Source organism: Centroberyx affinis, unplaced genomic scaffold, assembly GCF_046629955.1.
Source record: "Centroberyx affinis isolate AG114_WGS23_722 - 3 ecotype Tasmania unplaced genomic scaffold, CSIRO-AGI_Caff_v1 ptg004211l_1, whole genome shotgun sequence".
Classification (NCBI taxonomy): domain Eukaryota; kingdom Metazoa; phylum Chordata; class Actinopteri; order Beryciformes; family Berycidae; genus Centroberyx; species Centroberyx affinis.
Genome location: NW_027281956.1, coordinates 1,300 through 16,348, shown reverse-complemented (window position 1 = coordinate 16,348; position 15,049 = coordinate 1,300). Strand labels below are relative to the sequence as shown.

Here is a 15,049-nt window from a genome sequence, read left to right as displayed (position 1 = left end):
GCTGTACAGTAGTGGCCCATTTCCTGTCCAGAATCCCACACTGTCTGCTCTTGACTATGGAGGTCAGACAATCCCTTTAACTGGGCCCCCACCAGTTCCAATAACCACAGAGGATGAATAGAAGGCAATAAAGATAATTAAAAATGAAGAAAATGCACAGATACGCGTGTCACAGATAGAGCCTCTTCCTGGCGCCAGTGCACAGGTGCTAAAAAGGAGACAATGAGACCCTGTCCTCGCTAAAGTCCACAACTTGGCCTTGGATGGCCATCACATGGAGACTCCCAGCTCCTGGACTACTCCACTCGACGAGACCAACTATCTGTGTGCCAAGGTTGTCTTAGGGGGGGCGTGGGCGATATGGCCAAAATCCTCCATCATGCAGCGCTATATGTGATTTTATATCACCGTAATGGTATATATCACGACACAGTAGTTTTCCTGGAAATTCAAATAAGAAATGGTTTATATATAAAATAACCGTATGGTAATGCCAGATTTTGGCTAACCCAGTGAATTAAATACTTGACAAATCAGTCAGGGCAAAATAAAAATCACAGCATCCCCAAACATATGCAATTTAAATTGTGTATGCAAAAAGACGGACAATATGACAAATCAATCAATAGCCTAATAAAATATTATCACTTGACCTTTAAAACTTGTTGCTGGAACCATGGTCAGCATGACATTTCTCCCATTTACACAGAACTAACTGTCGGGTCGTGAGCTGGGTCAGTAGATTACAAAGTAAGTCTGGCGGACTTGGTTACCATAGTTACCATGGCACTTGCACCAGTGTTTGCCCAGCTTTAGGCTACTTTACACTGAATAAATCCCAGTTCTGCTATGGCTTTTTTACTAGATGGAGAGGTTGGGTCAGTACTGGAATAACTCGCCCTCCTTTTTACCGCAGACAGAACTTTTATTTTCAGCTTTATGCCGTTAAATTTTCTGTGCAGACAGCTCCAAAAAGGACCAAACATGACCATCAGAATACTCCAAACAGCAGAGTCACGTTGTCCTGAAGCAAAGCGATCGTACTGTGAGTCCAAAAGTCCAACATTTACCTCATTATCTCCTAGATTTTCCCCACTTCGACATCGCCACACAGTCACAACTGTAGCGAGCCGATGCTGCCTTCAAATGCTGTCAGAAATCTCGCAATTACAGGTCGTGCTTAAACGACCCAAGAAAATGGATAAATACAAATGGGAAAGTAGAATTTACAGCCGAGCTCTGTATGGTACTTTTGTGTCCGGGTGCATTTTGTTATTTCTCACTTAAAAGTACTTGAATACACAATGGGTTGTAATTAAGATCGTGAAACTCGGAAGTACAAGCTTATGAGCTTAATAAAATGCATTTGCTGTATCATTGCATTTGGTTTATAGTGGTTATTTCTGTTTAAATTTACTCTAGACTTTTTCCGGTAAATGTTGTAATGAAACCCTGATAGCCAGAGATACTAAAAAGGTATTGTTGCTGTGGTAGAAACGGTAGAAACAAATTTCTACCGTCATACCGCCCAGCCCTAGTGGGATGCACGTGTTGTTGTGCCTCCAAAGCTACGTTCGAGAGAGCTTACCTCACTGCATGAAGGACACCTTGTTGTAGTCAAGATGAAAAGCCTCGGCAGAAGTTATGTCTGTTCGCCTGGCATAGATGGCCAAACTGACATGCATGGGTTGTCAGCAGACCCAACGCCAACCCCACACAGCACCTATCCACACATGGGAGTAAACCTGCCACCCCCCTGGCAACGCATACACATCGATTATGCTGGACCATTTTTTTTGGATCACGTTTCTTACCGTGGTCGACGCTCATTCAAATCGACCTGAGATCTTCATCGTAAAGAAGGCAACAGCTAAAGATACAACAAAGCACGCACATTAGGGCTGGGTATCGCCACTAATTTCTTGAATCGATTTGATTCCGATTCACAAGGTCCCGATTCGATTCGTTTAGAGATATTTCAGTTACAATACCAATTTTGCTTGGATATGAAAGAGATTCTGAGAGAACTAATCCTGTAAATTGTACAAGAAACCCTCTAACCTGGTGCATTATTAAAAATATCAATGTTTACATTTAGAATTGACCCCAAAGCAGTTACATTACTGTACTTTTTATTTGACATGACCAACACACTACAGCAGCCAACACAATATAGTGCAAGTTGTGCAACTCTACAGACTGTACAGTAGGGCTGGGCGATATATCGATATTATATCGATATCGTGATATGAGACTAGATATCATCTTAGATTTTGGATATCGTAATATCGTGATATGGCATAAGTGTCTTTTCCTGGTTTTAAAGGCTGCATTACAATAAAGTGATGTCATTTTCTGAACTTACCAGACAAACCAGAAAACAGGGAAGGAAACCCTGTCTTTGCATTTTATTTTGATCACAGTCTTGTTTTAATGAAAGTGCTTGTGACATCTCACATGTGGCTTTGACTTACAACTGAACATTTAGCCTACTTCGTAGAAAAAAAAGATATATATTGTGTATCGCCATTCAGCCTAAAAATACAGAGATATGATTTTTGGTCCATATCGCCCAGCCCTACTCTACAGTCAGTGGGAGTGACCAGATAAGTGCTTTCTGTAGTGTAGGGTAGCTTCAAGCTTCAAGCATCCACGGGAAAAGGTAGATCTCAGGACTTTATGAATCGATATCGGATCATTCAAATGAAGATCGATTTAAATCGGAAAATCGATTTTTTAAACCCAGCCCTAACGCACATCCAAACTAATACAAGGTGCTGGACAGAAAGACAGTCCACTGGTGTTTATTATCACCACACGTAACGTTCTGAGCGTGAGCTTTTCTGCAGACATGAATGCTTAAAGAGACAGGTCACCTGATTCTAGGTGAATAAAGACTTAAAGTGAAAAACAAGTGAAGTACCCACTTGCACAGGTTTACCTCAACAGCTGCTGAGTGACAACAGCAGTCAGTTCACAGGAGAGTTTCAAAGCTTTCTCAAGAGGAACGGCATAAAACACATGACATCAGCTCCTCACCAACGTCTTGTTCAAACATTCAAACTGTCCATGAAAACAAGTAGGAAGGAGGAGCTGCCACTGCCACAGAAGGTAGCAAACTTCCTTCTGGCCTACAGAATCACTTTACACGCTACAACAGGACAGACACCTTAGATGCTGTTCGTGGGAAGGAGTTTAAGATCACGCTTGGATTAACTGAAACCAGACATTCGTAAACCTGTTCAGGAGAAACAGTGTTCTCACAGTCAGCCACAAAGCAGCTGAGGACCTTCCACAGTGGACTGAATGTTCTTAACAAAAGACCAGTGCCAACCAGAAACGGCAGTCTGGTGAGATGTTGTCAAATTTGTCACAGGCAGGACCCCGTTAGTGTGGGGCCCAACCAGGGTTTCCGTTATCTGGTAATTACCGTTTTTTTTTTTACCAGTAAAATCTGTTGAAGTCCAACATATTTAAATCTCTCCGGTCATAATGTCCGGTGAAAATAATTCCCTCTAAGCTCAATTATTGGAACATTGTGCTCCTTGTTTTACTGAGACTGAGTTACAGCAGCAGGTTGAGTTCTGCTCCCAGTCTGTCTCCAGACCTGCTCCCAGTCTGTCTCCAGACCTGCTCCCAGTCTGTCTCCAGACCTGCTCCCAGTCTGTCTCCAGACCTGCTCCAGACGAGCAGCTCTGAGTCTCTTTCAGTAAAGTAATAATAAATATTGCTCTACGTGAGTTGATTTAAGTGACATGAGACACAACTGGGGAGGATTTACTAAATTGTTTTGAATGTAGCGTAATGTATTAACCAATCAAGGGCGATGTGTGTGTGTGTGTGTGTGTGTGTGTGTGTGTTGGGTGAAGATAAGATGACTTTACAGTTTATTTTCATGACTTTTTGCTGAGCTGTGCTTTTTACATATTTACTGTGTTGTTTTTCTTGGTTGTCGGTTGCGTATTTAGCAATTGGCAAAGTGTGATGATGGTTAACGGGACATTTGGCATTGCATAATGGTTAAAGCATGTGGCTATAGGGCAACAAAATACATGTCAGGAACGAAGTAAAGTGCAAATTTTCATAGTAGATGATCCTATTTTTCTATTTTGCATGGTAACGTTGTGTGTGTGTTTGAGAGAGATAGAGTTATGCACGTGAGTCTATTATGTATAAGGAAAAGTAGCCTACTTTAAAATAAAAAACATTATAAATCTACATGCCTTGATGATGTCATTCTTTATATAGCCTGCCTTTAAGCTCAATAAACACAGATAATATTTGACCGGAAATTTCCCCCATTTGTCCGGGTCATTGAAATCTTCCAGGACACGTGGACCAGCACCAACATGGAAACCCTGGACCCAACATGGTCTAGATGTGGACCAACTTCTGGATGCATCATATCAGCTGGAGAAATCACAGCACACTCAAAGGGCTCAGATCCTCCCCAGGACTCAGAGGACACCCTCATGACACCGGATTGTGCTGCTGGTCACAGTGACACCCAAATCCCAGAAACTCTGGATTCCACTCCTCAGATCGCAACTGACTCTCAATCTGCAGTACAGCGTTACCGAGAGAAAGTCTGCCTCAGAGACTTGATTTGTAGTTAACTTGGATAGAGACTGTTGACCTGATTGTTGATTCAAAAAAACGAATGTAAACATTTGATTTATACTTGATATTAGGGCTGAACAATTAATCAAGATTTTATCGAAATCGCAATATGGCCTACTGCAATTTTCAGATCGCAGGAGGTGCAATATTTGTTAAAGGTGAAATGTGTCAAAATAGCATTTTAAAGTAAATATTGTGGAGCTGCAGAGATGTCCCGGCCTACACATCATATTCTACAGACTGAAGAAAACATCTTTGTTTGGTACAGATCCCCGCAAAAATCACACCATAATCATTTTAATACGTTTTTCAATGAAAATTAGAATAATGATGTAAAAATTATCATTCCCTCTAATATCGCAAATCATATCGCAATTGCAATATCAGTAAAAAATAATCGCAATTAGATATTTTTTCAAAATCGTTCAGCCCTACTTGACATTCCATAATGTTAATTGTGCCTCATTTGGATTTAAGTTACAGCCACTGTAAAGGTATATTCTCTGAAACACTCTATTTTTTGTTTGATGTTGACTCAGAGTACATCAAAGCTGGAAGGGAGGAATTGTTCTGCATTTTGGAAATAGAAAACATTATTTCAGTATTTAGAATAGGCATTTGGCACTGCTTTTTAAGTGAGACAACAGTCATTACACCTTTAATAGGCCAAGTGATACATCAGCGTAGTGATACCTGTGTGGCTGAATTTGCAATTGAACAGTGAAGAAAACTAAACTGTATCTCATGGTTCAATTCATTGTTTTATTGCTGTTAGTGTAAGAGAAGAAACACAACACATGCCATCTTCCATCTTCTTTTTATGATCCCACTCAGATTTTTTTTTTTTTTTTTTAATGGGGTTGTAATTGTTTTGTTCCAAATGCCAAATCATTCCCCATCGATAGTACTTTGCAATTTGAGGCAATTTGCTATTTAAACCACCAGATGTCAGCAAAGAGCCACTCGCCAGCCAGCAGGACAAATTGATTAATGCTTAATAACTAACGATGCTCCATTAAAACGAGCTGCATCAGTTTGACCGAGCAGAGGGTTGTTGGAGTGACGTCATGAGTGACAGAAAGTTACGAGTACTAGTTCAGCAGGAAAGAGGAAAAAAAGAACAACAAAATAAACAAAAACACACGAGTTCACCAGAAAGCTAATGTTTGGCTAGCGAGTTTCCCCCGTTAGCATGACAGCTAACGGCAGCGGATGAGAATACTTTTCTCGATTTAAAACAAGATTTACGTAACAGGCAATTAAAGTTAATTCACTTAGGTTCACAAAAACCACTGTAACCCGTCGGCTGCAGAAAGCTCGTGCGTCCCGTTGGTGTGTTCATACTGTTGAGCTCCTACCTGAAGCAGTCCGAGGGCCGTGAGCCTGAGCTGCTTCTTCATCAGAGGAAGACAAAGGCTTTTCCCTGGTCGCCAAGGCCTCTATCTGACCTGGAGTCTTCTGGTCGGAGTTACCGGACGCTCTCCGCGGCGCTACGACGAGCACAACCGTGCACATCTACCGTAGGACTAACACAGTAGTAGCCTAGCATAACACATCCGAGCTAAGACAGCACAAAGTTAGCACCGAGGATCTGGAAGAAACCCGCTGACTTTAAACGGCTAGGCTGCTTACAGCTTTACAGCTTTGAACCCGGACTGCTATCAGGAACTACTAGACTCAGATCAACCAGGAAGACCGGGTCCGAGCGGGAAACGTTTTAATTTTTCTCTTCAGCATTCGTCCGCTATGTTGCTATACACGCGCTTCTTCTTCTACTATTTCTTCTTTGTCTTTTCAAACAGACTATAGCCGTTTTGTCGCACTGCTGCCCTCTACGGTAAGGACGAGTTAAAGACTCTCTCTATCAAGATGCAATCCTGAAAAATACCAAAGGCTTTATTTCTTGCTGCCTTTCTTGGAATAAGCATGCCACAATAAAATATAAAAGTGAAGATTAAATCATTAATAGCAGTGCAGTTGGAAAGATGAAACTGCAACTTGAAATGAAAAGTAAACTCTACCCTTTAAAGGATTAGAGGCTGGAGGGCAGTGGCCAGAGATTATACAGTATATCTCTTACCACTCGAAGAGAACAACACTTACACTGCCTTTTGTTTATTTACAAAGCCTTACGTGGCAAGCTACCACTGTATTTGTCTTCGGGTGCTGCTGGATGATGCATTATATAGGGATTGCTCGTGTTTCTCTTAGTTTTCTTATTTTGTCTGCATGTGGATTGTCTGGAAATAACTTGTCGTGAATTTTGTTTGTTTTGTTTTCTTGTTGTGTACACAGGTCTCTCTTGAAAACGAGATCTCGATCTCAATGGGACTTACCTGTTTAAATAAAGGAATTGAATTGAAATTCATGTAACTTAATCATTATTTTCATCTTCTTTATCTCTTGTCCTGACAAAAGTATCCTTGGTACAGATGTGGATAATATATATATATATATTTGTTTAGTTGCACCTCTGGATGCTCATGGATCAGATCGGCCTTGACATCTTTAATTCCCAACAGTTCATTAGCTGCTTCCACTGTGGTTCAAACTCTTTGTCTTTTGTTGCATTACCGCATTGACAATCTTATGAGTAAAAGCAATGAAGCGGATCTTCATTAATTTTCTCAGATTATGTATTTTGTACATTTTGGCTCTGACTATGAGGAGTTGCAGTGGCTTGCAGTACTCAGGCAACAAAACTTGAATCAATCAGCTGCATGGTGGCGCTATGACAAGCTCCTTTATGTAGATTTTCTGCCATTTTGAATTTTGTCCAAAACACGTTTCACTAATTCTCTGGTGGCATTTTGCCAATAGGTGGCGTTACAGCAATATTATATATTTACTCATCAGCCATTAGTCTCATTCCCCTGAAACTGGGCGCACTTCATCTTTGCAGAAAGGCCCAACAAGATCTGACAGGATCCAAAAAACATGGCCGCCAACAGCCAATCAGCATCAATTAGACAAGGTTATTAATGGTCCATCAGCACAAAGTTTGATGAGTATCTATCTGCAAATGTGTAAGATTGGAGAGCCATCAGGGAGCCCTATAGTTACAATTAACTATCAGACAATTACAACATATGGATTTCTTGCTATCATTTACCTTTGGATATGCATTGGATGCCAGAATATACAGTATAACGTTATGACAAACAACTTTGCCAATAGAAGTCTTAATGTCAAATATGTTGGGTTTCTGCCATCAATCTTCTCAAAAACACATTTTTCATTACTTCTACAAAACTGAACCCACCAAATTTGGCACACAGCATGTCTGGATTGCCCCAAATAAAAGTTATCAAATGGATTTTCTGATATTCCATATTGCTTGGCCACAATTGGTTGCCAAAGTTCACAAAAATGTTGTGGGCAGGGCCTGTTTTACAGAACCTACCATAACACATGAAGGCTTTGTGCTATTATAAGTTTGGTGCACGGTAGTGAATCCGAGGTAACGATGCAAAATTTGGTGACATTTCGCCAACATTTGGCGCTATAGAAAAGGCAGGAACTCATTGGCCGATGGTCCAGTTCAGCTGAAACTTTGTACACATAAGTTTGCATAAAGACCCAACAAGATCTGTCAAGATGTACCATGCAGAAGATAGGCTGCACTATTTGCTTGCGGCTACTACTACTTAATAAAGTACTTAATAAAACTGTTAATAAAATAATTGACATATTCATTAAATGAGTCAATAATTCTTAATAACACTTTAGTATTCTGTCTTTAAGCAATGGATAAATTACTGAATTTATTAATCAATTTGAAAAAAGATTAAAGCATTTAATTTGACTTTTTTAAAAAAAATTCCATTTACTGTTTTCCTATTCATTTTCCATTCCAGAGTACTTCTGAAAACCCTAAGCCTGCTCACCATGTATATTATAGAAAAAGACATTTACACAAATAATCTTTATTTAAAGCATTTCCGAGAAGCATTTCTGACCATTTTTATATTGGAACGCAGTTCTCTGCTTTACAATATATATCATATATCGTGTACAGAGGAGAAATCCCAGCTTTCTACCCTGTAATATGGCTTTGCTTTGTGGGGATGCCACAGGTACACATATATACATAAACAGGCACAAGATGCTACATTCATTTAATTTGAAGAATCAGGGAGGTAAAGGTGTTTCCAGTGGATTGTGCCTGGCTCCCACTAGTAACCTTACTGGCTACTTGTGGCTCCTAGTGTACATAAATGACATGAAAGAGGCATGTAAACGTGACCTGTTCCTATACGCAGACGATTCAGCTCTGGCCGTTGCTGACAAAAACTTGGCTCAGCTCCAGGAAAGGCTTAGCGAACAGCTAACTAACATCGGTGTATGGCTCTCTGATAATAAACTCTTCTTACACCTTGGGAAAACTGAATCAATTTTGTTTCGCTCCAAACCCAGATTAAACAAAGCTAAGGATTTCAAAATACATTTTAAGGGTAATGACGTCTCCATTAAAACATCTGTCAATTACTTGGACTGTACACTTGACGGCAATGCAGGGGATGCAGGTATGGCCCTGAAAGTGGTAGGAAAAGTGAACGCCAGAAATAAGTTCTTGGCCAGAAAGTCAGTGTTCCTGGACAGGGAAAGTCGGAAACTCGTGGCATCCAGCTTAATCCAATGCCACTTTGATTACACTACCACATCCTGGTACTGTAGTCTTCCCAAGCTGTGGAAGATAAAACTTCAGGTCTCCCAAAATAAACTGATCAGAGTGGTCCTAGGTCTCAGTCCACAAGAACACATAGGGAGGAACCAGTTCATGCAGCTAAACCGGCTCCCTGTGGAGTCCAGAGTGACACAGCTAAAACTCTGTCAGGTTCACAAAATTGTAAATGGTGTAGCCCCAAATTACTTATTAAATTTGTTCCCGCAGGTCAGAGAGACTCACAGGCACAACATCAAGTCTAGTGTAGCAAATCTGACGCTGGTAAGGACCAGGAGCCAGATGGGTAAAAGTTCTTTCAGATACTCGGGTGCCCAGGAGTGGAATAAGGTTCCTAACAGCATTAAACAGACGACAAACCCAGTCACGTTTAAGGCAAAACTGAAACACTGGCTTTTAGATAACGTTCCCCTGTAAAGACAGATGTGTAGGCAGGGCTGTACGTAGCTCATTTAATGGACCAGTTTTAGTATAATAGGAGGTGTGTACTTTAGCCTGTTGTCTGAACAATGCCTGTTAATGCCCATTGTGAATATTTTCTGTATATTGATGTTTTTTGTGCTTTTATATGCCACTAATGCCATACTCCACTATCTCTACACGCACACACCTCCACGACATCTAACTACAACAAGGACCACAAAGGAAATAAGTCCTGTGACTTTTTTGCGTTGTCCTTGATGTTCTTTTAATTATGCATGTACATTGGTGTTGCAACCATGAAATTGTCCTTTTAAAGTGAATTGTGAAACTAAAGTAAACTAAACTTGTATATATTATATTGTCATTGCTTTTCCGGCACCTATTGCACGATCAACCGTCCTGGTGGGGGAATCCCTCTGTGACTCGGCCCACCCAAGGTTTCTTCCATTTTTTTTTTCCTAACAAGGTTTTTTTCTTGGGAGCTTTTCCTTGTACGCATCGAGGGTCTCAGGCTGGTGGTACTGGATGGGTTATTATGTCTTGCTATAATTTGCTTTTGTGTGACTTGCTCTTCCTGTTGTTTGTCCTATATCATTCTGTTCTATGGCTGATAGTTAATCAGTTAGATCTAGTTAGGTTCACCCTCTGCAAAGTCCTCTGAGACATGCGTGTGATAAAGGGCTATATAAACAAACTTGAGAAAATTGTTGTTTTTCAGCTTTTCAGCTCTATCCAAAGGCAGTCCATGACATTTCATTAAAGTTGTTGGTCACTTGCTTCATCAGCAGCAGCTGGGTCTGAATTTGTGTCCATTTGTTTTTTTTCCTGTTTTCTGAGTGTCAGAAGGCCACCAACAATACCAACAGCCACAGAAGCAATAACTACCAGTACAAAACTTCTTCCCACTGCAGCATGTCCATCCATGGCACCTGAGAGCAGAAAACAGATCTGTCAGGTAAACAATGACAGGCCAGAAGAAAAGCCTCCATTTCCTCATCATTAAACTCATGTTGGCATGTGTTTGGAAACATCTTAAGCAGCTTTCTCCATTGACTCACATCACCCATCATATACTGCAGTTTCATAAAACCATTTAAATGCCCCATCATCTACAGAGGCTTGGCAGTTGCCTCACAAATCAGCCAGGTGTGTCTCCATCCTGGAGGGACATTGGTGAAATGGCTGTTATTTAATAATGTCTATTTTTTTACATTTATTTAACCTTTATTTAACCAGGAGTGGAGTCTCATTGAGATTAAAAATCTCTTTTTCAAGAGTGTCCTGGCCAAGACAGGCAGCAGCACAGTTACACGGTTGCAGACACAAAACAAACATATAACAATTTAAAACAAAAAAACAAAGAACAAATTACAGAATCGTAAGATATCAAAAAACATTCACCAACATTCAAAACATCTACAGCCAGATGTGTTTGCTTCCAAGTCATTTAGAAACACTTTAAATGCATCCAGTGAGACCAGCTCCCGAAGATTCAGGTAATTTTGCAACTGATTCCAAGCAGAGGGAGCGTAACTAACAGGCATTACACCAGTGTGCAGATGTGTTAAGAAGACAGTGATGCTTAGCTGACCACATACTGTGATTAGCTAGCTGACATTAGGCCATTGTGGGCCAAGCTGCATGTTTAGAAACACAGTGTCCTCTACTGTAGTTTTACAAAACCATTTATATTCCCCCCCTAGTTCTATTAACAATATAGAAAAAGCAAGCATGTAAACTGTATTATCTTCTGTCTTATATGTGCATCCAGTGCCTCATCATAACCAGCCACCAACATGAATTATACCATGGTCTGGGTGAATACTTGATTCTGATTGGCTGCAGGGTGTCCATTAATTCCTGATAATAGACACCTACTAAGTAGTTCCAGTGAAACTCTCTGTTCACCGTTCTAAATTAATGCGCTGGCTACGTAGCATCAGCCTGTATCTAAAATGAGTAACCATAGCAACAGGGACGCAGTCAAAGCCTCTGTTTACAATTTGTATGTTTGTGAAAATCTTGATATTGATTTGGGGACAATGACATGGCTGATAGCTAGCTAGTCTTGTTGTTAAACATACTGTCAAATGTATATTTACTGTTTAGTGACTTTGAATGTTGCTAGCATAGCGTTAGCTTTCTGGCTCCTAGCTGAGCGGACGGTTCTGTCCTCCCCGTCGTCCATTAATTCCTGATAACGGACACCTCGTCGGGCATTATCCCTTACGTAAAACACAGCCAAACTCTGATATAGCTGCTATCCTGTACCAGCTGAACTCACCTGGCTCTTCCACCTTGAGGTTGATGATGCTGCTGGGCTCAGTGGGGACGTTGGCTCTCTCGGTGCGTCTCGGTCCGCCCGCTGAGCAGTGACACTCGTACGTTCCTGCGTCGTTCCTGTTCACGTTCTTAAGAATCACGGAGGCGTCGCCGTTCTTCATTTCTCGGTCCAGCAGCTCCACCCGGTCCGCAAAAGATGGGTTCTGGTGGGTCGGGTCCGACTGCTCGTCCCGGTAAAGGAAGACGTATTCTGGTGGCTCCAGGTCAGTTCTGGTCCACTCCAACACGACGATGGGGGCGTTGGTGGGACACTCACACTTCAGAGTCACATCCTGTCCAGGGTGCGCCGTTAGCTCTTGCGGGCCTAAAGGACAATGAAAAAAAACAACTATACAATTCAAGAAATGCTTCAATTTTTTACCTATTAATATTCAAAAGGAATATTCTAACACTCAACCACCAAAACAGTTTCACACCCCGCCCCTTAAGTACGTTTTTATTGAATTTTAGTGCCATTTCCTATTTTCTACTAAGGTTTTTATGTCGCTGATCTATTTGAAGTACCTGCTCTGTCTATTCCAACTGCATTGAGGCCTGCTCTGCATCTGTTTTCCATATTTTTTCCCCACCTTTGACATCTGCTCTGTGCCCTAGGGCTTAAAATATATATACACATCTAGGCCTGCTCAACACCCTGTGGTTTTATCAGCCTGGAGCCTAATCCACCAGAACTCAAGGCAGGCACCTGGTAAACTGAATTGTGTACACCAGGTAACCCATGGGTACTTGAGCTCATAGTATAGAGCTATATACACTTAAAATGAAATCTCTACCGGCAATATACTGTTTAATTATAGTCTGTTACAAGCAGAGATTCATGAGTAAGTCAAATTTCTATCATGACGACTGCAATGGATATACTGACTTGTGACCTGTGTGTTATTATATCAATCAACTGATGCTTATTTAATTGCATGTCAGAATCAAAATCTTGGCTGAAGACCTCTGCTCCTGATAAAGATATTTTCATACATGGATATAATCTGTTCCACACCGATAAACCCAAATAGAGCCATTGAAAGACGTCCTCCTTACAGAGGATGGTTGTTACAGCTTCTTTCTCAAATTGCACAAATACAAACTCAAAAAAGAAAGACATACTGTTACGGTTTATTTTTGTAATATTTTTTTAAGAGACCACAGAATCACATTTGACCTCGGACACTCAACTCAAATACTCGGCGAAGGAGCCAGCGTTGTAGCTCAGCTAACAATGCAACCCGATAACAATAAACCAGAGGTGCCGGAAGTTTTCATGTTGGAGAATCCCACTTCAATCTCAGAGCCAATCAGTGCTGCTTCTGGCTCAGCAGAATCAAGAGGATTTCTCCAGACCTCCATCGTTTGAACTTCCATCCACACTCATACATCCATGTTCTGTTTTGTTTGTTATGAACATATTGCATAGTGTTAGGCACCTTTTTAAACTTACTTTTAACTGACTTTTAAACTATTCCTTTATTTTACTTATATTATTTATTATTTTCTCTTTATGTTCTCATGATTATTGATGTTCATATGTGAGTACTTATGTCATATTTTCTTTTGTTTTTAGATTATTTTGTTTTTCTTTTGTTTTATTCTTTACCTGATCCAGTTCAGTTTTTCCAAGCACTTTGTAACAATTGCTAAGGAAAGTGCAATATAAATAAAGTTTTACTTTTGCTTAATAAAGTTTAGCTCACCGTCAGAGGAAGACGCCAGGTGAGAGCTGCATGCGATTAGAGCCAAGTGTAATGCCAGTCTCAGTCCAGCCATGGACTGAAGAGGATGTTTTCCCTCCAGACTGCAGGAAGCTTCAATCTGCCAAGGAAGAAAGTCACTTAAAATACAGCTGCTTTTAGTCGTGAGGGAAAATGGAGGAGGAAAAATGCAACCTGTTAGGCCTATATATACAAATTCTGTGAATTTGTTTATTTTTTATGTTTATTTGGAAAATATACATTGTATTATATTTTCATATTATTCTAAACTTTATTACATTACTTTATTACATTTTTTGTTTTTTCTTGGTTCGTGTTAGGCTATGCCTTTTTGATTTGATGCAAATAACTTCACCATACAGACCTAAAACGTTAACAACCCTCATTCAAAACGCACGCAATACTCGTCATTGGCTAAATGTAGTAACAATAACAAGCATGGGTATCAGGGGGCGTGGTTTAGTTATGAAGTGATTCCTTTTTCCTCGAGCATAAACAACCGGTACATCAAAAATCAATTGTCTATAATAACGGTGAGTAATAAACATAAACAATCCTTTCAGGAAAAAAAAAACATCCAAACCTGTGCAATATGTGCGTGAACACTGTCCCAGTCACACAGGATGGAAACCTTACATCATCTCGCGCTGAACTCCATTCAAAACCAAACTGGCACGAGACGTTTTTTTAACTTGCTTATCGGCGAAGGAATGCCAAATCACAAATACAGAGTTTAGGCTATGATCTGGCGAATCTATAGCTTTACCCAAGTCAACTTAGTTAACGTTAACCGTTAACTCCGTAATGTTACTAACTACCAACAACAGCTTAGCGTAACTGTATCCAGATTGAATCACTTCACGTAACATGTAGGATTTATACACATGAAGCCAATGTTACATACAGTAAGATCTAACAATTAGACTAGAAGTTAAACTGTTCTTAAATATATGATACGGTAAAGCGGACTTCCACTCCGTGTGGCCACACGGTCCTCTGATGGCTCCAGCTGCAAACCTCCAGGAAAGGAAGTTCTATGAGCCAATGGGTGTTGAGCATATCTATGACGACCTCCCTCCGTTCTAATTATCGCCCCCCGCTGGTTGGAGGATTTATTGTATTTTCTGTTAGAAGTCAATTGCCAGGTCATAGTTCTCAAAATATAATTATATTAAAACTATATATTAGAAATCTAATTATAAATATATGAAGACTATATCTACTGTAATATATATTACAAATATTAAAATGCATCAATATTAGTTATTAAAATAAT

At 40.3% G+C, this 15,049-nt stretch overlaps 1 protein-coding gene across 1 annotated transcript; it reads right to left on the bottom strand.

The window, feature by feature from the left end:
- Nucleotides 1-8,508: 8,508 nt before the first annotated feature.
- Nucleotides 8,509-14,720, bottom strand: LOC139664274 (V-set and immunoglobulin domain-containing protein 8-like). Its single transcript, XM_071543047.1, has 4 exons — nucleotides 14,357-14,720; nucleotides 13,756-13,873; nucleotides 12,012-12,374; nucleotides 8,509-10,656 (listed from the first exon to the last, which is right to left on the bottom strand). The coding sequence occupies exons 2-4, from the start codon at nucleotides 13,826-13,828 to the stop codon at nucleotides 10,484-10,486; spliced, it is 609 nt and encodes a 202-aa protein (XP_071399148.1). The 5' UTR covers nucleotides 13,829-13,873; nucleotides 14,357-14,720; the 3' UTR covers nucleotides 8,509-10,483.
- Between the last annotated feature and the right edge of the window lie 329 nt (nucleotides 14,721-15,049).